Genomic DNA, 24,593 nt, shown 5'->3' on the forward strand with positions numbered 1-24,593 from the left:
GAACCCTGGCCCAGATTTAAGAGGGCGGAACTGCCTTCTTTGACAGCAGTGCCCCGTTCCGGAGTCTCCATCACCACGGTGCTCGTTTCTCTCTCTGCCATTCGCAGCACGCTTGATCGACCGCCATGCTGGTGCCTCTCCTTGCCTTCGTGCCCCTGGCATCTGCCCAGGGGTTCTTTGGAGGACTGAACCACCTCCGTTTCGGATGCTCACAGCTCACTATCGAGCGGCTTGACCCCCTTGTCGAGCCTGGCAAATTCCCTACATCGCACATGCACCAGATCATTGGAGGCAATGCCTTCAACGTCAGTATGCCCGTCACCGACATCGCCTCGCTGGCGACCTGCACCACATGTGGCCCTTCTGAGGACCGCTCGAACTACTGGTAAACCCTAACCCTAGCCACAACCCCAACCCTTGAGAGATTGGAACGCTAACCTTGAGGCAACTAAACTACAGGACGGCGAACTTGTACTTCAAGGCGCCCAACGGCAGCTACAAGCGTGTGCCTCAGGTCCCCAACCGGTTCTTGTTCAACGATCGCTTCACCACGCAGACCGACGGTGGTGTGACTGTGTACTACATCAGCCCCGGCAGAGGGCAAGTCACGGCGTTCAAGCCTGTGAGTTCGGAGTGTGATAGTTATGGCTGATTGTGGGACTTCATTGACACAACCAACCACTCAGGGGTTCCGCATGTTCGTCGGAGACCCGGCACGCCGCACTCCGTTGTACAAGTCCCAGAGCTGCTTCCGTTGCTTCAGCGCTCCCAACTTCGGCGGAGATGACCTCGCTCCTTGCAGCGACAGCCGCCGTGACTTTGAGGGCTTCCCGCCCCAGCCGTGCCCCGGCGGTATCCGGTCAAACGTCTTGTACCCGACGTGCTGGGATGGCAAGAACCTGGACAGCCCGAACCATAAGGACCATGTACGTACTTCATCTCGTCGGCCCTGGGGAACCCCGAACTAACATGGCACGCAGGTCGCCTACCCCGTGAACGGGCCCTCCAACTTCCTGTCGACTGGCAACTGCCCTCCTAGCCACCCCGTCAAGATCCCGCAGCTCATGCTGGAGATTGTCTGGGATACGACCAAGTTCAACGACCGTTCACTGTGGCCTGCCAACGGCCAGCCCTTCGTGCTCAGCACTGGCGATCCCACAGGCTATGGCCAGCACGGAGACTACATCTTCGGATGGGAGGGCGACTCGCTGCAGCGGGCCATGGACGCCAACGGCTGCTTCGCTGCGGACTGCGGCGGTCTGAAGTCGCAGAGCATTGAGCAAGCCAAGAGATGCACGATCCCCAAGAGAGTCAGGGAAGACGTCGATGGATGTAAGTGCCACCTCAAGCTTGAATATCAGCAATGTATGACGTAGAGAACACAACACTGACGATTTGGCAGGGTTCGACCATCTGCCGGGTAGGGAGGGTATGCACGACATGTAAGAGGGGTGTGTTGTATGATGTGGGGGTTGAGGTGTCCATAGTGTCGTTCAAACAAGGTTCTATGTGGCGGTTGGGTCTCAGGAGGCAAGAAAGACGAGGCCGCCAACGCGTCGCCAGCTCGATTAGCCAAAGATGGGACGGGATGATGCAGCTGAAATATAGTGGATTCTGTGGAGTGATGCCCGACTCGTGCGACCCCAAAGTGTTGGGCCCCTTTTAAGGCCTCCAAATCCCCTCATCCGCGGGGCAAAGAACCACCTACCCCGCCTCAGCCGCAGCTTGTAGCTCGAGGTACTTGTGGTGTGAAGCTGCCAACTCCATACCCTCTCTCCTTCTTGTAGCTGACTGTCGCCTTTTTTAATCTTCATTTCTGCTTCAATTGTTCATCATCACCACGGTCCGTTCCGGATATCCTTCCTGCGTCCCATTGACTAGACATCCATATTATCCTCCACCATGCCTCTTCCCGAAGTGCTTGCTGGGGCAGTCGACAACTACATCGACTCGCTGGGCCCTCAGATCCAGCCCCGCATCGCTAGCGAAATCGACCAGTTCCAGCAGAAGACCATCGACAGCCTCGAAGACCAAATCGTCGATGCTTTTCGTTCGCTCTTCAACAAGGACGGCGACTCTGGCAAGCGCAGCTTCAGCGACTCCGTCCCCGACTCCTATGGCAGCCTGTCCCTGCCGTTCGCCGACGAGATCGCCGGTCTGACCCGCAACTTTTCCAGCATCGCCGGCGAAGCCGGAGATGATCTGCGCGAGATCTTCAACCTGACCGAGGGCAATGGCGCCGGCACACGCTCCGGTGGCTCGCCTCCTCGCACCCGCGGCGGCGGAGGTACCGATGCCGGCGACATTGCCCGGGGCTTCTTCTCGGCCGCGGTGCAGGCCGTGCAGACCTTTTCCGACGACAGGCGGGGAAGTGGCGGCGGTGGCGGTGGCCTGCAGCTCGACGGTGTCCTCGGCGTCCTGAGCAACGCGCTCAAGGATGCCGGCAAAAACCCCGAGGAGAAAGCCCGCCTCATCACGCCCGAGATCAAGGAGAAGCTGGCCTCCAAGCTCCGCCAGCAGCACGGCCCCATTGCCGAGCAGTTCACCAGGATCGCGCTGGACCACCTCAAGCGCTGGCTGCGCGGGAATACCAGCGCCAGGGATTTGGGTGATGGCGCCAAGGGGGAGATCGAGGACCAGGTGAAGGACCTGGTGAAGGGCCTTGGCGGGTTGTTTGGTGGACGCAAGGACCAGGATCGGCCGCCCAGCCAGGGCGGCACGAGGAGCCTGGGAGGGGAGGGATCTCGTGACGGTCCCGGCGAAGGCGGCGACAGCGGTGGTTTGGGCTTTTCCAAGCTCGTCAGCGAGAAGCTTACGACCGGTCTGGCCAAGGTGCATCGCGAGGTCCGCATCGAGTTCCGCAAGATCCTGGGCAAGATTGAGAAGGAGTTGTTCGAACTCCTGCCAGATGAGATTCAGAAGCCATTGGAGAAGATCCTCGGCGGCAACCCGTTCGATTCTGAGCTTGACAGACCTGGCACCCGCGGCAGCACTGATCGCGGCATCGGCGACGACCTCAAGGCCAAGCTGGTCAGCAAGATCCGCGACCTCGTTCGCAAGGTGCAGGAGACGCTGCGCAACAGCATCCTCGGCGTCGTCAACGGCGGTCATCGCAAGCTTGAGCGCGAGAGCTGGATGTTTGTCCACACCATTGTCGAGCAGAAGGTGCAGAAGTACCTGCCCAAAGTTAAGATATCGGTGCCGGATGATATTGGGAATGAGGGTGTCAGCGTTGGGGCTCCGACTCATAACGTCCAGCTCGGTGGCGGGCATCAGGACGTTCCGCCGGTACAAAGGCCGCCATCGGGTGGTCACGGGCAGGCATATTCTTATGCCGCCCCTCCACAGGGCTCTGGTCAGGGATACAACTTCGGGCAGAATCCACGGTACTAAGTACGGAGACTGCGACATGGAGGTGATGGGTGTGAAGGCTGTCTTCTATATCATGACATGATTGTTTTAGTTTATCATGAATGGATTCAGTTCGTTGTTGGCGCTGATTGCTCAGCAGATGAGGATCTTTCTTCATGGACCGAGACTTGACATCATGGCAGAAGTCCCTTATCCAGAAGTCTAAACTGCATGTCGGCATCATGCTCTCTAGTTATCATAGGTCATATCGCTCTCTCAGGCCTTTCGTCGTCCACCAAGTAGGTTCTTGAGTCTGTCCTCGCCCTGTCTGCAGTCCAATCGTCTTCTAACCACTTAGACGACGGAGTCAATGTCTTGTTCGGCGACTCGACACCCGCCTCTGTATCAAGCATCTCCTTGCCTCCTTGCCTGGCATCTCCTTCAAGCCTATTCACGCTCTGCCTGCGGAATGTCGAGTCCAGGTCACGAGAAGTGGTCGTCGTAGTCTTGTCCTTGCCAAGCTTCTTGATCGACCGCAGCTCCGTCCCATTCTTCCACGTCGACGCTCCAGCTCCCGTCGTCCTCGACTTGTCCACCGTCAACGACACCCCCATACGCCCCAAACACGTCTGCAATACCCCTTTCAAAGCTGGTATGCACGCCGCCAACAACCCCAACTGCTGCTCCAGCACCGTCCACGTACATATCGTGATGCCCGTGGCCATCCAATCGTCCATCAGCGCCATCCCTGCGTCCGTCGCGAACGTATTATTATCAAACTCCCCCCAGGCCTTCACCGCCACCGTCTTGGCCACGCTCGCGCCGCTGGCGAGCAGGCCCATGGCCATCAGCGCGCACACAAACACGCGCTCGCGCAGCGGGCGGTTCAGCTTGCGAAGGAACGTCGCGGGCGCAAGCGACAGCAGGAAGTCGGTCGTAATATTGATGGCGCTGCCCGCGTTGGAAACGGCTGTCATGACCTCGACGGGCACGCAGCGTGCCCCAGAGCCGGGAGTATATAGCAGCTCGGGCCTCCACGCGGCTTCCAGCGGTTGGCAGGCGATGACGAGGTTGAAGAGGATGTTGCCGATGCCGTAAGTGAGTTGGACGATCATGATCGAGTAAAGGAAGATTTTCCAGCCAAGGTGCTCGCCGCGGATGCGGAGGAGGGTGAAGGCGATGGAAAGCTTGATGCACGTCATGGACAGGCCCCAGATGCCGATGGCGAGCCAGGAGAGTTTGCCCGCCTCGGAGGTCGCGGTGATGGGGAGGGGGCCTTGGACGGGCGTCATGTTGGGCATCAACATGCCGAAGTCAACGACGGTGAGGGCCTGGAAGGTTAGTAGGGACAGACGAAGGGGGGCGGTGGAAAGAGGGTCGACGTACGAAGCCCAGAATGATGAAATAGTCGTCCACTCCCATCTTCCACACGGGTGTCATCCTCCGGTATATCCGTGCCAGGAATGTTACCACACAAAGGGCCATGAGGCAGGAGGTGAGCACGATGTGGAGGATGGAGAGGGAAGCAGCGCGGGGACCGATTATGATCACCTGTTGCGGAGACGCGGGATCGTTGATGGTGGAGGTGTCGTTGCTGTTTGGTGTCATCCCGGATGCTGAGCCATTCCCTCCGGCTGGTGGTGGTGGGGGATCTGACGGTGTGGTCTCGAGGTTGGCCATGGCGGTAATCGTGAGTGATGTCGGCGCTGGAGCGTCTTCCAGGCCCGGAAATGAGCCTGATAAGAAGAACAAGTGGAAGAGACCCGAAACGAAACCAGTGATGGGGGCCGGTGTCGTTGTTGTGAGGCATTCAAAGGGATGAGTTGGCCATTGACTACTACTAGGACCAGATGAGGTTTGGGAGTTAAAATTCTGAGGAAGTGGTTTTATGACTTGGACTTAGCCCCTATCAAACAGTCTCACATCCCCTGGCCCGGATCAATCTCGACCAAACATTGGTAGTGTAGAGACAAGGCTACGTTATTAACCAACCCAAAAGATCTAGAGCTGATCCTAGCGTCGCCACTAGTTGATCCTTTGAGATCCTTTGGTGTCCCGTGCATCCGGTTTCGAGCTTGGCTGCAAAGAGATTTACCCCAGTTCCGCGGGACTGTCTGATCACCAGGAACCAAAGTTCGATTTCGGGTTCGGTAGCCTGGTTGATTGGAAGCAACGGGCTAAGCAACGGACACGAAAACGCTCTCTTGGCCATACATCCCTTCGGTCAAGTTTGCGAACAGAGAGCTGCCATGGCATGTTACTCTTGGCTTGACGAGTAGGAAATGCATCAGCTCCGCACGGACATGAAAAATGTAGCTGAATTGCGCCACACCGTCTTCGCTTCCAGAATGACTCCCTGTTTTTCATCCTTGTGTTTGCCCCGCACGGGAAAGAGTGTCTCAGTTTCCGGGCTGGACTAAACTGTTGGACGGGACTGGGCTGCCGAACTGGATCGGAGTAGGTAGGTGCTGTAGACTTGGTAGACTTCCATCATACGGGAGGAAAGAAAACATGATGCATGAATTCGACCGGTTCATCCCATATCGACCGATCGCTGAAAATTGGCCGGATATTGCGCAGGGGACAGATCTGTTGTATGACCTGCGGATCGCCATAAGACTCTCTAGTAATGACTACGACGTATAAGTACTGTGTACTCGACCAGACAAAATGGGTCTGTCAACCTCACGTCCATGCTCGCCATCAAGGTGACACAACCCCCTTGCATGGTCCCAGTTTGACGCATCTTCCCCCGGATTTCTGTGACGCAACCCCTGACCGCATCACCGATCGATCCGCGGCTAATTCCACCATGCCGGGGCTGAAGAGGGCGGTGAGCGAAGCTCTGGGAATTTTCTCGAGAAACGTGATCTGTGCCACGAACCACAAAAACGCCACAGCAGAATCAATGACATGGATTGTAGTCAAAACTAGCAACGGAATTGTCACAACTACTAGATCTTTGTGTTGACGCGTTCCATAACTGATCGACGATTGTGGAGGCATTACACTACACTAGCTACCGTTACAACGTCACCCTGCTAGTTTAGACTTACATCCATCGCCTTGCATTGTACATACTCTGTAGTATGATGTACCTATCGATAGGAACAAGAAGTGCCGGCGCTAGCAAAACTTGGCTTTGAGTTACTACACTAGTGTCGAGATGAAGAGACCGGTGAGGTCTCAGAGGCGCTAAATCTGAGGTGCACTGACTGTGGCAGCACCAACGGATTCATTATGGTCATCAAAAGACCCACAGAGTAGCTGATTCAGAAACGGGTGTCATCAGTCAACCGAACATCCCGGAAAGTTTTGAGAGTCATAGAATCCCAGGCAATTAAATCAAAGATGAATGAATTTTCTTTTCAATTTTGAGAACATTCCCGTCATTCTTCCTCACCTCCACCTGAAGCCCCCACAACTTAATTCCGCGCTTCCCCGTTCCTCCCGAATCTAGACCGTCCACCTTCCCACCCTCAAATCCACACCAAATTTCCCATTCACTGCTGGTCCGCAGCCGGCACAGGGTAGAACGGCAACACGAAGCTCTTGAGATAATCCCGCTTGCCAATATCCAGCCCCTTGCTCCTCAGAATGCCATACGCCGTGCTCAGATGGAAGAACAGATTCGGCAGGTAGTAGCCCAGCACATAATCCTTGGTTGACGCCTGGAAGGGGTTCGTCGGGCCAATCTTCAGCTCGTGCGTCTTGGTCGCGGCCGGCTCCACGTCCTCGGGCTTGACGGTCTCGAGGAGGTCCAGGGTCTTTTGGACGCGCGCGAGGAGCTGCTCGAGCGTCGTCTCGTCGTCGGGCCAGACGCCCAGGTCGCGGCCCGTGAGGCGCTCGACGGTCTTCTTGGCGAAGTTGGACACGGTCTGAACTTGGAAGCTCAGGGGGAGCATGTCCTCGATGAGGCGGGCCTGGGCGATGGTGGCGGCCTCGGGGTGGGATTGGGCTTTTTGCAGAATGTGTTGGAGGGTCTCGAGGGCGTGCTTCGCCACGAGGATGGTGGTTTCGTAGAGAGGGAGGGTAGCCATGGTGGTGGTCGTGGAAAAGGTGAGCGAGATATGCTTTGGTTAAGTTGGTCGTGTGAGCGGGCTTGTTCAAGGTGTCTTGGGATGATGGGAGATGGAACGGACAAGATCATGAGAGAAGATGATCGGCTTTATATCCTTTTGACATCAGATCGCGGGGTCGTCATGGTGCTCATCCGATCTCCACCTTGCCGTGATGAGGCTACGTGTAGATGGCTTGTTATCTCACTCAAAAGGCCGAATCTTAACCCCGAGACATGTAGTATCGCTACTCTACATGATTCCTGTCCTGCCAAGCTAGGCTGTGTCCTATTTCCAATGTGACGACATTATTAATTCCCTCTCTTTGTTTGCCCGTTCGGTGAGAGGTATGCGTTACGCGGTGCGGTTTGTGGTGCAAGAACAGCTGACAAATCCGCTGTCCCCCGCCATGCTTGGAAATCTGGAGAACTCTAGAGTATAGTGGAGAGATGGTGCCTGGTATGCTTAAACGAGGGGTTGAGACTTGGGTGGGATTCGGTGTCGGGCCGGCACCCCACTCGCCCGCTGCGGCTGCGCTAGGCAAACGGGGCGGGACAACTCGAGAGCCGGAGCTCGGACGGAGCGGCGCAACCGGGGAGATGCAACACCGGAGAGAACCCTGAATCCGGCTGTGCAAAGCATACTCAAATTTCAATTTAGATAGGTACCTAGGAATAACAACAACAATACGCGGCTCTCTATGATTTGGAGTATCGACTGACGTCGGGTTCCTGAACGGCAGGCTGACGGAGCCCCCAGGCACATCTGAATGGGTGATGGACGGGAATAACCTAAAGTTGGCATTGGCCAATGGCCGAATCCTTTGTGTTGCACCAACAGTGACGCAATTTCCTGGGGAAATGCTGAGGCTTATACAAACACCTAGGAGCTGCAGGTACCTCATAGCGAAAAGACGATGGCGAGTTCCTAGCCTGTATGACGATCTCCGAGACCGGATATATTTTCATACTTGAGAAGCAAGGTCTCTGATCTTCAATCCATCAAGGTTCCCAGAACAGTCCAGAGCACATTCTCAGTGGTGTTTCTGCTGGGACGGGCCAAAAAGTCCCAATGCAATAGCTTCCAGGTTGTCAAAATCTCGATTCGTCTCCGCCACAGCGCCGCCCTCCTGGAACGTGAGTCGTCCGCCGTTGCATGTTCCGCAGCTGCCAGAACTCCCGCAACAACAGCGCTGTGAGCATAACAGGCACAAACAGAGTACCCCAAATACAACCCATGGTGCAAAACACTAAGCTCTCACTTGATCACTTTTGCGTGTTTTCTCTTGGCCCATGTTGCTCAGTTGAGAGGCACGGCCGCTAAGCACAGCGAGCCCGAAGGAGGAGGTAAGGACTGCGGTCCGTATGGCTGGAGTGGAGAGATTCCGCCGCCGCTTGAAATCGGGCACTGCTGGAGAGGTGTTGCCCACATCCTTGAGGTGGTGATCAGTGAAGGCGTCCAGGCCTATATCGTCCACCAACTGGCTAAAGGGCTCGATGGCTCAGGTCCTTGGATCATTTCAACTGATTCTCAAGGTTCGAGAAAGCTTGATGATCGTCTGGACTAACTGGCTGAAGGGAGGTAAAGATGTCCCAGGGGCTGAAACCAGGCAACATGCAATCATCTCCAACTGTTCATATTGTGTCAAAGGAATCTTCGCCCGCTAGATCTTGACAGCGGACAATCCCGGCAATTGACCGAGTTTTGGAGCAACCCAAACACCGTCTTGAGAGCCATGCAGGAAGGCATTCACCCTATCTGGCGAGAACGGAGCCTCCGAAACTGGCACCCGTGTGGATCTGCGTTGGAAGTCGGACTTACCGAAAAGGGGAAGGCCTAGTCTCTGCCCCACCATTGACGCCATTGCCAAGCTCAGCAGCAGCCTGGCACAGCACCGCCGCAGCGGAACTCGAGCCGGCTCCAATCCCTCGGCAATTCAAGTGTCCGCCGCTAAGACACACTCGCGGCTCGCCCCGGCATGGGATCCGACATGACGCTCCAAAAATCACCATTGACAACTTCATCTGCTCCGGCCCACGATGGTGAATCGTGTCAAGCCAGGCGTTACTGCCGGCACCGTCCGCTTCGTCGGCCATGATTCATTTGGACTGCCCATGAAAAGGAAACAGGTGAACCAGGCATGCATTGACTGCCGAAAGAAAAAGGTGATTATCACGTGGATTTAACTATCCAGAGAATCTTGTTTTAATACTGACGGGATCAGAAACGATGCCGTCATGCCCCGGATTCATACCCTTCCGATGATGACGGCGACGGCGACAGCGATTCGGTAGCCACTCCTCCAAACACATCTCATCCAAAACAGCAACGGCCTCAGTCGGCCCGTGCCCGGCGGAGCACCAGCACGGTCTCTGATAGAGACACCTCTGATGCTGCCGTCCAGCTGCTCCGATTCTTCCACCACGCCTCTGATAAGGCTTCAGCCACCAACCTGGATGCTACTCGCAACCTCAATGGCGATGTTCCCCAATCGCAGCAATCGTCTCCAACCCCTGCCTCTCCTCCTCCTTTCCTTGGAGATCTTAACCCCGAAGGCATCCTCGTAGAGGCCACCATGACCCAGGCTCCTGCCGCGAAGCCGACACCGACAGAAGCACCCCCAGTCCTCCAGATTGGTTTTGTCCCTCCCATCTCTCCTCGCGAGTCTCGCCGGTCACCAGCCCCTGAGCGAGGCCCAGCCGACGTGGGCAGCACCAAGCCAACCGAGGACGCAAACGGTCCTTTCTTTTCCCTCCCACGCGAAGACGGTTCCCGACTTATCGTCCACGTACAGGATGCAGCCAAATTGGCGGCTTTGGCTCAGGCCCTTGCTACCCGCGCCTTGGCCGAAAAAGTTATGCCCTCAGAGTCAGAATGGACCGCGATGCGAGATACTTATCTGGCCAAGATACATCCAATATTCCCACTTTTCGACAGGTCCATGCTTTTGAACCTGCCTCAGAATGCCGCCCTGCGAGAGCTCATCCAAGCCACTGTGTGCCTAGCCGCCGCTACGGATCCTGATTCATCACCACTACTCACATTCAAGACATCTACCGAGGGCACTCTTGAGGCCACGGGCGTTTCGTACGACGAATATTCCCACGCTATGGCAGGCTTCATCAAGAGTCGCCTCACCGAGCTGCAAGAAGCTCAAGAAATCCCACTCATCCATCAGATCCAGGTCATGGCCCTGACTTGTCTCTACTGGCAACCAGCAAGCCGAACCGAACGTTGGGCGCCTATGGAGCTGTTTGCAAGGCTTGCCAGCCTCGTGCATACTCATGGAATCCATCTGGGCATCCTTCCCAGGGGCCAAGGGGACGGTGACTGCGGCGAGGCCGGCCGAAGGCTCTTCAAATGCCTCTACACCATCGACCGACTGATCGCGGCCATCGCCGCGCGACCCTTACTGTTCCACAATATCGACATCATGCAGGTACCGCGGCCGGAGCCCAGTGACCCGCCCATATTTCGTCTCTTCCTGTCTTTGATCCTACTCTTGGACCAAGTCTTCGAAATGTACCGTCCAAGACCAACCATAAGCTACGTTGACTTGCCCGTGTTTGAAGGCATGGCGATCGAAGCCGGTGCCCAGTCAGAACCGGAGACCCTCTTAGCGACGTTGGAGGTTTTGTACCATGCCATTGGCGTCCTCTCGGTTCGCATGCCTCGTCACCGTTTCCGGACAGCCCCGGAATGCGATGCCCTACACAGTCTACCCACTCAACACCTGCCGCCCAGTAGCGTCAACGCCCGACGATCCCACTCTGCGGACCGAATACTCGACGTCTTGGAGAATTACAAACTCAGTCCAGTGCCGTTCGTTCCTTATGCGTCGACATTGTCCCTGAGCGTTGCCTATCGCAAGTGGCGCTTTAGCCGTCTGCCGATGTTCCGCTGCCGGGGCGGGGCTGACTTCAAGAGGATGCTTCCAATTGTCCAGCGCCTTGGTGCTGTCTGGGGAAGTGCTAGGATCAACGCGCAACTCGGGCAAGCTGTCGTGCGAAAGCTGGATCAGATCGAGAGCAATCGGAAGAAGGCGAAAGCTATGGCATGCTCGGACAAAAGCATGAATGTCGCGCCTCATGCTGAGGATGGAACGCCATCAAATACACTGGACAAGACCAAGGATGGCATCGCTCAGCCTGGCAGCAGCCTGACCGAGCAAGCGGTTTTATCAGCGAATGCTCAATCTACTACCAGTTCTGTCGCATCTGCTCAACCAAGCGGGCAGATTGCCAGCGAAAACAACGCCATTGCGACCGCCCTCAATCCCAGATTCATCTCCTCCGGGCTAGCCCCCACTAAGCTAGGCGGTGGAATGACACAGCAATCCGTTGCTCCTGCCTCAGGCTTTCCTACCCCTGCTGAAAGGTACCGGTACCTCGACGATGCAATCCCACTTCCCGGAGATGTGTCTCTGGTACAAATGCCGCCTGCCCTTAGCACGACTTCTACTCGCCCTGATGGTGCTCCCGCTGGTGGGCTGCCTGGCGTGGCTCCAGCAGCAGACGCCCAACGCGACGAGTTCCTTGTCGACGATGATGCCCTCTTTCAGGAATGGGACCCGCTCTTTGCGCAGTCGGTGGACTTTTCCTTCAGCAGCCTGCTGGACCCTGGGAATCCGTTCGCTTGGCCCGAGTATGGGGAGTATGTGTGAAGGACTCGTTGCGGGCTTCGGCGGCCTCGAATTGGATCGTCGACTTCATTGATACCCGACCGCGTATCAGTCAAGGATAGCACTCAATGCCACTATTCAGGACCGAGCTTGACTTGCACCGAGCTCAGCTTACATGAGGTGCTCGTTTGTCTGCCAAGATCAGCAAATCTCTTTGTCCATGGGGCGTGGTTCTCGAGGTTATGCTGACAAAGAACTGGGGACGACAACTCCACTCAATGCAGTATATCGCGTTCTTTTGTTCGGTGCTTGGAACACCATGTTTGTCTCATCACGCGCCTGGATGCAGGAACTCAACCCGGTCATTGACATTCGGACATCGAGCACACCTCCCCGAGTTGGTTGGAGACCTCGTAGCTGCAACAGGGGCATAGCAAATGTTTGCATGACTATCACCAGCCAAGGCATTCCTGCAAACAACTGAGACAACACGTCGAAAGCTCTAGACGACCAGTCCGAAATGGACCTTCCTCCCCTTGCTCGGCCCATCGAGTACCTTCTCTCGGGCATCGCCTCCACCTCCGCCATCATCACCCGCTTCATCCGCTCGGTGCGCACCGCTCATGCTGACCTCAGCGCCGTCACACGGGACCTGTCAGATCTGCGTCTTGTGTTGGAGCTGCTGCATGACGAGAACGACGTGCCTCTCCGCCTTCAAGGTCAAATACTGGTGCTGCTCGAGAGCTGCGGGAATGTTCTGATAAAGATAGACAACGTGCTGGCAAGATGCCCGGAGCCGGCCAAGTGGGCCGAGGTTGGGAGAGAGGAGATTAACAAGTGCCGGACGACGCTGGCGCTGTTTCGAGCCGCGCTGGCGTTTGCGTTGGAGGTTGTTAGCTTGTAAGTCAGGCTTATGGACAGTCCTCAGGGGTTTGATTCAATGCTGATGTCTGGACAGGAACTCATCACAGGGTGATGCAGCCGATATTGAGGTGGTGAGGAACGGCTTGCGAGCTGACGTCGACCAGCTCATGGAGCACGCTCGGAGTGCTGAGCATGGGACTCTTGATGCTGGACCCGTGTTGGCCGCATATCTCAAAGTCGTTGTTGGATACGTAGCACGTCCTGGGGAAGGAGAGAAACGCCAAGATATGTTTGAGCGGCTGTATGCATTGAACACCTCTGTTGATGGACCCTGCTGATAAGAGAACAGGTCCCCTCTTGCGGAACGGAATCCTGTCCTTGAGTTAGGTGTGGCATCCCTTCAAATCAGCGGAGGCAAACCGATATCTGGGCCAGCTTCGAAAGATGGGCAGTCTGTTGGTTCAACGACTGTTCAGCACGTTACCAGAGAGTCGTGGTCCCCAAACGACGACCAGGCAGTCCACTACACAGCAGAACCAGCACCCATGACTCCGAAGAAAGAGGATCACGAACTGCTTGTTCCACCAGAATCTCCGACGTTGCCTGCCATGCAAGGGAGCAGTGTGCCAGCCACAGAAAGAGTGCTTCCACCGCCCATAGTAGAGCCGATCTGGAAGCGCAGCGAATCACTTCGGTCATCAGGATCACGAAGTCCCTTTAGCTCGACACGGGAGCCTGCCCCTCAGGCCCCGAACAAGCCGCCCGATTCATCCTTCCCACAAATCGCCCGTGTCGCATCCGAAGCCTCACGTCGCTCGGGTGGGAGTAGCAGCGGCTCAAACCAACGGTTTTCCTGGGACAAGTTCCCATCGCCGCGTCACTCAACGCCGCCTCCCGATTACCGCCGGACCTGGGTCGATGCCCCGGTCTCCTTGCCCACCAGTATCGTTCCAGTTCCTGTTAAGAGTCCTCACCGCACCCCGATAGAAATTATCCCGCAACGACACCTGATAGATAGTAAAGGCAAGGCCTCTGAGGTGTTGCATATTGACGTATCACCCTCTACATCATACCTCGTGACCAAGCACGGCAATAAGTTGGTGAAGATTTGGTTTGTGCCACGGCACGCTCTCCACGGAACCATTAAGACAACCTCCTACGTCCAACCAAGCATGCGGTCCCGTGAATATTTTGTCCGCAGTCACGAAATCCTTTCGGAGAGCGCGATGCTTATGGCTGTGACGACACACTTTGGTCTGACGCTAGAGATCTACAACTACGCCAAAGGCGGCAACGGCGGAGCGAAGAAGGTCCAGGTGATTGAGGATGTGCACCGTTGGGCAGCCAGTCGCAGCGATGAATCTTACCACCAGAGTCACGACCGGGCGGGACTCGCCATCTACCGACCAAAGGCTGACCGTATCGAGCGTTTCTACCTTGCCAACCCCGGGGCTAAAAACCCCTTCGCCCAAGACCCCAGGCGGTCCATCGATCTACTCAGGGCTGAGCTCCCTTTTATACCCAAGTTTCCTGAGCTCGCCTACAACGGAGATGCCTCCATGTTGGTTGCCGCTGCAGGTCCGCGGCCAGGTGATCCTGTGCAAACTCACACTGCCATCTTGGTCGCATGGCGTGTCAACCACGGACTGCCTCCCACCACCACACCTTCCGGAGCTAATGAGGAAGAACGTCATAAACCTTACCGCGTCTGCGTCCCATCCCATCCTGCGTTACACTCCGCCCTGCCGACCTGTCTCGCCACTCACGGAGACGTTGCTGTGTCGGTCTGGATCCCGCCGGCAACACCAGCAGATGCTTCTTCCTCTGACACTGTCTCACTGACACCCTCCAGCACTGCCGCAACGGCAGGCAGCATAAGAAGCATCGGTGGTGGTGCAAAAGGAGGGAAATATCCTTTCTCCTTCCGCAGAAAACACCACCACACCATCCCACCCGTCGCCAGCCCGTCTCCCTTGAGCAACACACCCTCCACCACCACGCTTCCAAACCTCTCTCACGCACCGACCAACGCTAACGTCGGCACAACAACAGAAACAACACCAACCCCAGGAGAAAAAACACCCAACAGAATCGTCTTGGTCTGGCACCTCCCCACAAACACCACCCGCCTCTTCGCCATCCCGCCTAACGCGCAGGCGTGTATCTCACCCGACTGTCGCCGGCTCGCGTACTGCAGTTTAGCGAAGGGGGAGTTTGTGGTTATTGATCTTGCGCCGTTGGTGCCGCCGTTCTTTCCGTCTACTACCCAGTTTCCGGCTGCTGCTCCGCAGTCGGCTGTCGACCCGACAGCCCCGTCGCTGCTGACGGCGACTAGTTTTGAGCCTGCGCCAGAGGAGATTTGGCGCTGGCCCAATGCGGCGAGGGATGCGGGGTTTGCGTCGTTTGGACAGTTGGAGGGCATGGTTGCGGCTGCGGCTCAGGGGGAGGGAACTGCCGCTGCTCCTGCTGCTGGTGGAACGGGGACTGGGGCTGGGACCGGGACAGGCGGGCCGACAGTGTTTGAGTTCTCGCGCGACGGACGGATGCTGGTTATTGGGGATAAGAACGGCGGGGTTGGGGTTTATGAGATTGCGGGGAACGCTGAGGAGAGGTTTGAATTGGGAGTTGGCGACGAGGTGGCGTGGGCGGATGTGGTGGATGGTGGTGGAGGAGGAGGTGGTGGTAGTGGAGGGTGAGGGGGTATGATTTGAGGATGGTTGAACGTGGGGTATTACTTGCAGGTATATAAGAATGTCAGTGAATAGTCGCTTACTAGGAGGGCGTTTTATCTGGCGGCCTACGTCTGTATGTTTATTCGGGGCTAGGGCAAGGAATATAAGTGTTAACAAGGATAGTTCGTAGGCAGTCTTCATCAAGCGGCCTAGCTAAACGTCTCCCTATGTCAAGAGGCTATCGCCACTCCCATATTGCTGCCCCACCTCACCAACGATCCGAAGCCAAGCCAAAGAGTCCAGAATCTATTGTAGAGGAACAAGTGAAGCAATCACCAAGCTGAAATCCCTGGTCAATTTTTTCAGCGAACGAGCTGTTGGGTTTGTTCAGCGCTGAAAACCCCTGTATTGTGAACTCGATTTGATCAGGCTGTAGAAACTATTAAGCGCCCTTTACTTTGTTGTCGTCCAGCGACACGGCCAACAACACCAAGCTGGGGGTCTCCGATGGGAAATATTGATTTTGCGGTCTCAGATGCCCCTGCCAGGATATCGTGGTTTTACGATAAGGAACCGGCGGAGCCCTTGTGGCTGATCCAGCGATGTCGACCTCTGTCCCTATGGTATCTTATAGCACTGAGCCGTATCCAGGAAGTCAGCAGTTATTACCTGTTGAGGATTCTTCCCTCCCGGGCCTTTCTGCTTCTTCTCCGTAGTTTTTCCACGTCCGCTCTTTTTTCTGTTGATTGCCGTCTTTCATTCCTGCTATGGCGGCTCTCGCCCCGTACAATGCCATCAATCCTGCGTGTTCCCCAAACATTTGCCTGCAGGAGGTTGCTGGCTTGCTCAATATCAACAACAATCCAGCCGGCTATTATGATGCCTGCATCTCAACCTTCGGCGCACCAGCTACATCAACCTTGTATGCCTTGTTCGCGTTCATGTGCTTCACCACGCAACGATAGCTCTGACCGGATCATATTAGCACCGTCGATGCCCTTATTACCACAGCCACAATAACAACCGACTACACCGACGTCTTCGTCGTCTTCACAACCAACACGGTCACTTGAGACAGACACGACCACGTCATGGGACACTGTCATCGCCACGGCGATTGAGACAGCCACCACAGTCCTCACTGAGACCGCCACGATCACGTTACCCCCGGATGTCACGTTACCGCCCGAGGGCCTCAAAGCCCGCGACAACACAACCGTCGAGAATAAGAAGGAGAGAGGGAGGAGGTGGTGGAAGAGAGCTTGCGTAACACGCACATCCACCGAACCCACCATCCCACCCCGCAGCCGTCGATCCCGTGCGGCGACCTCGGCGCCTTTTCGTCAGCTTGCTCCTGCATCACCGCCGTCAGCGATGCTTATGTCACCACCGTCACGGTCACCCCAGCCACCACGACCGCCACTGAGGAGGTGCGGGTGACAGCCACCTCGACGGTGACCGTGCTGGAGACGGTGTGGGTCACTGATGTGTTGACTTCGAAAACGACAACCACCGTCGGCACGCTTACCCAGTACACCACGTCCACGTCCACTGTCACTGAGACTGTTGTCGCGACGGCGTGGAAGGGTTACTGGAAGATCAGCAACCGACCGTGGTACATCATCTACGATCCCGACACGCAACTGACTACCTACATCGAGAACACGATGGACCAGTTACTTGGCATTCCGCTCGCCGGTGGGCAGCCGTATCTCGTCGACCAGCCCGATATCAAGTTGTTCGCCGCGCAGAGGCCGGAGGAGGAGTCCCAAGGGCCGCGGTTCTATTTCCTGCCGACGTCACAGGACACTAACATGACCGTGATTTACAACGTTACCCGTGAAGCCAGGTACAATGATCAGAGGACCGTCAAGTGCAGTGTCCCTGACTGGCAAGGGTACCGGCTTTATGAGTTTGTGGTCTGCCCTCGAGCGGAGAAATCGATTGGCATGGCGCCGTCCATTGATATAGGGATATGGTGTCTGCTGATGTTCCCTTAGTGGTTTATTCCCGATCAAAGATGGGCTGTGATCTACGAAACTGGATGAGAAATTGGATAGGTCAATAGGGCATGTGGTATCTGGCGTTAATAACCTTAGTATTCATTCTCAACCTGCAATACTCCTTCAATTCCCCCGAAGTGTTCCCATGTGTTTGTCTTCTCTCATTGTAACCCTGTTAGAACGTGACTCATCCCTATAGTTCCCCCAGGAATCGAAGCGGAGCGCTCCAGGCCTGGTTGCGGTTGACGAAACGTGGTTCTGAAAGAGTAGAGGAAATCTTTGTTTTGCTTTGCTTTTCTTCGATGCTAACTAGTTTTGTCTCGAGAAAGTTTATGACAACTGGCCGACTCGGCTTCAATGACGTTGAAACCTCGCTCTGAGCTCTCCTAAACTTGGAGAGTCCGAGTCAATGTAGTAGTTATCCATCACAATGTCTCTATTATTCATCCTCGGAAACGCCTCCAACACCGAACAAGGAGACGTGTATGTTTTCGTCTGACAAAGCCAAGTCATCGCTCAGCAACTTACTTTATGTCAGAATTTCAGCGGCTGTGACCATATCCGGCCCGGTTCGGGCGGCAACACACTCAACGATGACGTATCAGCCCGGTCTTGTCATTGGCTGGGCGTCGGAAAAGACAAAGCCTCACCCGCACCACCAAGCTCCGGGTTGTGGTTTAAAGAAAGCGGGCTCGGTGGATCCCCTGTCCCGTTGGTCGGCCGTCTCCCGAAATGTGGGGCTCGGGCCCAATAGCTTGGACGGCCCGGCGGACGCTAAATATATGGGGGGAGGCGCAGGGTGACATTTTGACATGGTACCCTGTTACGTAGTCAGATGTACAGTATGCATCTGAAGACCTGACTTGCTCGTATTCCAACGACTCTAGTGGGCTGAGAAACAATCTGGTGATGGTCATGAGCAGGGACGTTGTACAAGTGACGCTCGTGTTGTGGTGTTGTTGTTCGCTAAAAGGGCGGAGTGTTGCTAGCGGACTTGGGATGGGGATCGCCTGTCAAGTTAGACAGAGACACGAGATCTTCGGAGAACTCATCCCAGCCTTGTTAACATCGGCGAACCCAGGATCCGGGAGCCAAGATGCGGGGAAGAGAGTAAGACATCGCTGACACGAGTCGGCGACGGTGAGATTCTAAGTTGGGTCGGAACTAGGGCTTCCAGGCGAGAGCTGAGTAGACGCTGAGCCCTTTGTCCCACCGGGTCCCTCCGCGGAATGTTCTATCCAAGATCGCCTCGTGTCGAGCTTTTCTTAGTAACATTGCCCAGTTGGGGCTCACGTTGCTTGCTGAATGACCGGCCAGGATGGGCCCAGCTTCGGGTTGACTCGAGTCGCGAGGTGCGGCAATTGCCCGAGCCGTCAACGGTCAGGCCCCCAACCTATGGAAGACATTCTGGTGACGGCATAGTCAGCGGCTGTGCCTATCAAAGCCAATGCTGAGAAGACTCGTGATCATGGATGAAGATACTCTGCGGCGAGATGAGCTTGAACGAGAACGAGTAGGCCAGAGCGAGGGCATATGTCTATAAAAAGGTCCCAACCTCACCTCCTCAAGTCCCATCTGCTCATCCTCATCACAACAGCATTACAACAATCGACAGTCTTCTATCATCTGCTTCAGCACTAGTCCAGTGCCCGTCTATCGCTACAACAACACCAACACACGTTCTCTGAGAACCAACATCAACACCATACTATTCAAAATGAAGTACATCATCGCTGCCGCCGCTCTCATCACCGCCGTCGCCGCCGTCCCTCCCCCTCCTCCCACCTGCGAGTTCGGCACCTATCGCTGCTCATCCGACAAGAAGGGCATCGAGATCTGCGACGTGACGAACAACTGGGTGGAGGTCGGCCCGTGCCCCAACGGCACCTCGTGCAACTACCTGCCGCAGAACGGCTTCGAGCTGCCCTTCTGCACCAACAACCCGGCCCCCAAGGGCTCCAAGCGCGAAGCCGAAGCCGGCGCCGGTGGCCGTGGTGGCCTCAAGCCCGGCGACTCCTGCCCCACGCCAGGCCGGTATGACTGCTTGGGCTGGGGCGGAATCCAGGTCTGCGACGTGACCAACGTCGAGCGGTTCGTCGGATGGTGCCCCAAGGACTCGCACTGCGCATACCTGAACGGCATCCCGTACTGCGTCCAGAACGGTGTGGCCAAGCACTAAAATTGTGGATTGAGCCTCTTCTTCCTTTTTGCTAAGAGCTGGACTTGATGAGTGGAGGGATGGTCAATGGTCAATAGTGGGATAAGGTTGTTTTGGAAAGGTACCACTACTCCGGCTTGGATAATATCAGTGATTGGTTGGGGTCAGCTTGTTGTCTTAGGACTGTTAGGGTTAGGTCACTCCTTTTGCGGACGTACTGGCACATAATAGACCATTGTCTTTAATCGTTCAGTTCCTCGATACAACAACAGATGTAGTTTATGTCTTTACAGAGGTGATACTCCTTTGTGGAAGCCGAGTCTTGACTAAGTCATGCAATGTGAGTTGGCAGTGGCTTTCATCAACCATTTCATTGGCAGAGGCACCAGAACATTTATGAAGAATACATGATAGACACTCGAGATGGGAAAGGCATATGCTATATGCTAAGATGGCAAAGGGATCTATTCATGCTGCTATAGCTCTAGATAAGGAAGTCATCATCTCATGGACCTCATATCATACCCATACCAAAATACGTATCCTTGATGCAGGACCGGCTGGCATCAGGATATTGCTGGTAACGAACACATGTGCCCTTCTAAGTTGTCAATCAACCCTACAGATCACGCTTGGCATCCCTGCCTGGTCTTCGAACCGAGAGAATCGGACACCCCACCAGTCCATATGTCCTCTCCCGACCCCATCTATGACAAACAAACCGCGTTCAATCCCTCCGACTATTATCCGCCGCGAAATCCCCGGAACCCTCCACCCAAGTGCATATCCGTCTCGAAGCCCCCGGCGTCCATTTCTCCAAACCCAGTCTGCCACTCCCGCTCGGCACCGTAGTGCGCCGCAAAGGCATTGAAACTCACTGGCGCCGCGGCGGCGGTGACAAACAGGCCCGCCTCGGAAAAGCCGGAATCGTCGGAATGTGTTGTGTGCGGGCCCAGGTCTGGCACGAAGTTCAGGTTGCTGAAGTGATGATGATGATGTTGTTGATGATGCTGATGATGATGATGCGCGGTTTGAGTGTAGCCCCCAACCGGGTTCAAGCCCCCAGTACTGGTCACAGGGGCGGCGAGAGGGGATTGATATGCAGGAGTCGACCGGGGCTCGAGGCTGTTGTAACTCAGCGGGGCCGAGGGCGCTTCGGAGAGAATGCTCAGCGAAGCGTCCGAGGCCGCGCGCCGGGGTAGTTCGCTGCCACGGCTCTCCCAAGCTTGGAATGCCTTTTGGAGTGCTTCTTCCATGAGCGTCCGGATCAGGGGCATGGGCAGATGGGCCTGTAGATTGTGTTCTGACACCGTCTTGGTGAAGAGGTTTGGCATCTCCGTCAGCAAGAAGTGCTGGAAGTTGAGGTTGATGTGTGTCTCGGAGCCAGTCGAGACCAGATCTTCAGCAGGCTCGGGGTCTTGTTTGTGTTAGCAGATGTAGACTACCTTACATAATGCACGGGCGGGGATCACTTACATGGTGAAGGAACCTCCTCATCTGGAAACAGCAAACGGTAAATGTCTCTCCACTTCTCTTCGTCCGACTGTCGACGAGTCGTATGCTTCCTCGATTTCAGCGCTTTCTCCTGCTCTGCTGAGATATCGCCAGGAGGCATCACATTGATAACCTCACAGCTAACCACAGACATCTCGTGATCGGCCAATTCCTTGGAATCCGAAAACACGCGTTTGCATCTCTGGCAGTGGGCCTTGTAATGGCGGCGATACAAATGCTCCCTAGACAGTCGTTAGCAGAAGGTCCCAGTACAAAAACAGGAGAAGGGACATACTTCAACCTAGAGATCGTCGTCCAAGAACGGACAGCACAGACCTCGTGGTCATGAATGTTGTACGTAGCTGGATCATGCTTTCGGAACGGGCACGCAAACCTCTTGACACCATCGGGGCTGCGTTTCGATTGCGAGGAGGGCGGGCGATACACATCTCCCTCGTCGTCATCATCTTCTTCATCGTTACCAAATGGACCGCCCTGCGGCCGCAGACCTGCATTGTTTGGCGCGAGGTGGGCGGTGCCCCTTCGAGTCCGTCCAGTAGAGTTTTGACTTTGCTGTCCTGCGTTCCCCGGCCTCCCTCCAGCACACTGGCGGATCATTGCGTCCCACTCACGGTTGTACCTAACCCAGAGTTTCTCCATGCCACGTGTAGTGCTCTGATGGAAGGCTCTCATCCAGGCTTGGGCTGTGCTCGGGACCCGTTCGGACTCAAGGCAAAAGTCTGGTTCCGAAAGGCTGTCGTCCGACAGCAGCTCACCAACGCTGTCGCAATCCTGTCGCTGGGACCCGTCCCCGGTACGTGTCGAAAGAGTGCTGGAGCTGGTGTGCGACCGTACCGTCGCCTCGGCGGAAAACACAGCGCCAAGAGGTCGTCGAGAGGAGGCCCTTGGTGACACTTCCAGCCCCCTAGCCACCCGAGGAAGAGAACTGGACCTGAGAGGGGGAGTCGCAGCCCCGGGAGATAGCCGGGGAGATTGCACCCGCAACCGCAGAGGACCCGCATCCACTCCAGACTGCTTTGGAGATGCACCTTGCTTCATGACGAGGTCGCGAGCACTATCAACACGGCGCAAGGGATTAGATCCCGGTGGAAGGGGTGGACTTGGTGTGCCAGCCCGCCTTGCTACGGGCGGCGTCATCGCTCTCGGAAACTCAGTGGACCTCGCAAATCTTTGGGAGAAGGGCGCCGGCGACGAGGGAACTGGAGTAGGTGGCCTTGGGGTCGCTGGAAGATTGGAGGCATCTACCCGCGGGCTCGTCACCTGGGGTTGGGATGGCCCGGAGACGGGTACAACGGGAGAACGAACACCATCGCCCTCTCCTGTCAAAGCAGACAGTTGCTGGATACCCAGGCCCTCGGCCGCGGGGAACATGGAAGATTCTCGTTCCGGCCTTCGCAGGTTCAATTGGCCGATGAGATCGCTAACATCACGTTCGACTCTGATTTGGGCACTGCGGTAGGCCACGACAGCGACTTCTTCCGCAGTCCTCAATCCCTCGCCGAAGAATTCGAGGTAATCCTGCAAGGATGTGAGCTCATCGACCCGGCTGAATTGCGGTCCGCTTGTTCGACCTGTGGCCTCTGCTTCCCATTGAAAGCGCAACCTGGTTCCCTGTTTCTGTTCTTCGCTGCTGACCAAGGCCTTCCAAGCCGGCGCCACTTTAGGCTGCGCAAGTAAACCCTCGATGACGCGGGTGTGTTGCCATTCGGATGGCCCTTTTCCTTCCTCGTAGTGGTTGCCGATGTGTTCAAGAAAGTCGGTCCGGGAGCGGAATGGTGCTGCACAAAAGCCGCATCCCCATGCGCTGCGAATGGGTGCGAAGCAAACAGCGTGGTTCAGTGCGCGAAAGGGTTGACCATGCTCGGCTTGGAGATGCTCGCTCAAGTCCACCTTGCGGTGGAACGTGGCCCTGCATACCATGCACGCCTGTCGCTCGGGCCGGTCATGAAACTCGAACTCATGTAGCTTCCAGTCCGTTTTGTCGTCAAAGCGGTCGTTGCAAAACGTGCAGAAGTAGACAGGGTTCGACGAACAGCCGCTTTCTCCATCGTTAGGGCACACCTCATTAACTTCGGCGATGGGATCTTCCAGAAAGGACTGGCGCGCAGAATATCCGGTCATGGCGGAGGCCGTTGATGCTCGAGAGAAGAGACTGGGAGCCGCAGAGGTTCTGCTGGTCGACGCCGATGAAAATGAGATCCAAGACTCCCTGACCAACTCATTGTCAGGCGTTAGCTCGCTCGGAAGGCCGGTAATGACGTTCTTCCCAAACCCCGGGGAAGCGATCTCATTCGTTGCGTGGGTGTGAGTTGCAAGACCACTCTCAGCTCCATGTTGTTTTCCCCCTCCAACGTCGTCCGCCGCCCTCGTCTCCATGCTGTCCGTGATCCACGTCGGGTCGTTCATGGGTGGAATCATGGCTGCCAATGTTGTATTGAAGATGGCATGCGTAGAGTCCCGAGGAGTGTCAAATAACAACCTGGTGATAAGAGAGCTTATAAACCGAGAGGCCTCGCGAGCTCTGGCGTGGATAGAAGTGGTGATCTAGACCCGGATGTTGAGTCCGGCAGCCGTGTAACCATGCATCACCAGCACCGAGACCTAGACATTGACGGACTCGAGTGGCACCGGAAGCGAGGCTTCGAGTGCAGCGACACAGCCATCGCGCCATGGCACACACGACGAGAGGTTTTATGACGTAGAGTTGGGGAGGGAAGGATGATGAGTCTGCGACAAGGTGACAAGGCTGCAAGGGGATGCTCATCGCAGCTGCGCGTGAGGTCCCAGGGGCATGTGTTGCCTTGCCCAGCACGGTACGTACGGCTGATTGACAGGGTGCAACGGCACCTACTGCACTCGACGCTTCGAGGACATCCCCGAGCGATGATTGGGTCCTTTTACTGTTCCATTGATGAACCTCCAATTACACCGCATCGGGGGGTCCGTTAGGTCGAGAGCAACATGGAACTGCCAGAACCGCATCTCAACACTTTTCGCAAGATGAGCGTGTTTCAAGAGCATCAGGACATCTTTTGTGCCCCAGGTCGTTCTAGGCCGAGTCTGCGATGGGTTGGAACGAGGGGATTTGTCGAGGTGCGATTGCGAACTCGACGCAAAGAGCGGGGCATCAGCGATCCTGCATAGGTTGGTGGGTTGCCGAACCAGGGAAGGGTTGTGAGGCCTCATCCCCAGCGGGACCTTGGTCAGCACAGAAATGGCATAAGCGCAAAGCAAAACACCCGTTAAGAGTCAACAGCAGACCACATGATAGTAATCATCACTTTCGGTAGCACACTGATCTGAGTGACAAACATCGGCGAAAATGAGTGAGTGCTTGATTGATGTGAGCTA

At 55.9% G+C, this 24,593-nt stretch overlaps 9 protein-coding genes across 9 annotated transcripts; 6 read left to right on the plus strand and 3 right to left on the minus strand.

Moving 5' to 3' along the window:
• Positions 1–125: 125 nt before the first annotated feature.
• Positions 126–1,446, plus strand: VTJ04DRAFT_7317 (uncharacterized protein; the record flags this gene model as incomplete). Its single annotated transcript, XM_069365631.1, has 5 exons — positions 126–385; positions 460–622; positions 687–926; positions 981–1,332; positions 1,403–1,446. 5 exons carry the CDS (start codon positions 126–128, stop codon positions 1,444–1,446), a joined length of 1,059 nt encoding a protein of 352 aa, XP_069216646.1.
• A 456-nt stretch (positions 1,447–1,902) lies between these two features.
• VTJ04DRAFT_7318 (uncharacterized protein) lies at positions 1,903–3,393 on the plus strand (the record flags this gene model as incomplete). The annotated part of the gene is made up of 1 exon (XM_069365632.1): positions 1,903–3,393. One exon carries the CDS (start codon positions 1,903–1,905, stop codon positions 3,391–3,393), a length of 1,491 nt encoding a protein of 496 aa, XP_069216647.1.
• Positions 3,394–3,614: 221 nt separating this feature from the next.
• VTJ04DRAFT_7319 (uncharacterized protein) lies at positions 3,615–5,031 on the minus strand (the record flags this gene model as incomplete). The annotated part of the gene is made up of 2 exons (XM_069365633.1): positions 3,615–4,682; positions 4,738–5,031. The coding sequence occupies 2 exons, from the start codon at positions 5,029–5,031 to the stop codon at positions 3,615–3,617; spliced, it is 1,362 nt and encodes a 453-aa protein (XP_069216648.1).
• A 1,823-nt stretch (positions 5,032–6,854) lies between these two features.
• On the minus strand, positions 6,855–7,391 carry VTJ04DRAFT_7320 (uncharacterized protein; the record flags this gene model as incomplete). The annotated part of the gene is made up of 1 exon (XM_069365635.1): positions 6,855–7,391. The coding sequence occupies one exon, from the start codon at positions 7,389–7,391 to the stop codon at positions 6,855–6,857; it is 537 nt and encodes a 178-aa protein (XP_069216649.1).
• Positions 7,392–9,448: 2,057 nt separating this feature from the next.
• Positions 9,449–12,072, plus strand: VTJ04DRAFT_7321 (uncharacterized protein; the record flags this gene model as incomplete). The annotated part of the gene is made up of 2 exons (XM_069365636.1): positions 9,449–9,574; positions 9,634–12,072. The coding sequence occupies 2 exons, from the start codon at positions 9,449–9,451 to the stop codon at positions 12,070–12,072; spliced, it is 2,565 nt and encodes an 854-aa protein (XP_069216650.1).
• A 478-nt stretch (positions 12,073–12,550) lies between these two features.
• On the plus strand, positions 12,551–15,590 carry VTJ04DRAFT_7322 (uncharacterized protein; the record flags this gene model as incomplete). The annotated part of the gene is made up of 3 exons (XM_069365637.1): positions 12,551–12,930; positions 12,989–13,195; positions 13,244–15,590. The coding sequence occupies 3 exons, from the start codon at positions 12,551–12,553 to the stop codon at positions 15,588–15,590; spliced, it is 2,934 nt and encodes a 977-aa protein (XP_069216651.1).
• Positions 15,591–16,333: 743 nt separating this feature from the next.
• VTJ04DRAFT_7323 (uncharacterized protein) lies at positions 16,334–17,566 on the plus strand (the record flags this gene model as incomplete). Its single annotated transcript, XM_069365638.1, has 3 exons — positions 16,334–16,488; positions 16,552–16,630; positions 16,874–17,566. The coding sequence occupies 3 exons, from the start codon at positions 16,334–16,336 to the stop codon at positions 17,564–17,566; spliced, it is 927 nt and encodes a 308-aa protein (XP_069216652.1).
• A 1,720-nt stretch (positions 17,567–19,286) lies between these two features.
• On the plus strand, positions 19,287–19,748 carry VTJ04DRAFT_7324 (uncharacterized protein; the record flags this gene model as incomplete). The annotated part of the gene is made up of 1 exon (XM_069365639.1): positions 19,287–19,748. The coding sequence occupies one exon, from the start codon at positions 19,287–19,289 to the stop codon at positions 19,746–19,748; it is 462 nt and encodes a 153-aa protein (XP_069216653.1).
• Positions 19,749–20,470: 722 nt separating this feature from the next.
• Positions 20,471–23,660, minus strand: VTJ04DRAFT_7325 (uncharacterized protein; the record flags this gene model as incomplete). The annotated part of the gene is made up of 3 exons (XM_069365640.1): positions 20,471–21,144; positions 21,204–21,463; positions 21,517–23,660. The coding sequence occupies 3 exons, from the start codon at positions 23,658–23,660 to the stop codon at positions 20,471–20,473; spliced, it is 3,078 nt and encodes a 1,025-aa protein (XP_069216654.1).
• Positions 23,661–24,593: the final 933 nt, after the last annotated feature.

The sequence above is a fragment of the Mycothermus thermophilus genome, assembly GCF_041956435.1.
Source record: "Mycothermus thermophilus strain CBS 625.91 unplaced genomic scaffold VTJ04scaffold_5, whole genome shotgun sequence".
NCBI lineage: Eukaryota > Fungi > Ascomycota > Sordariomycetes > Sordariales > Chaetomiaceae > Mycothermus > Mycothermus thermophilus.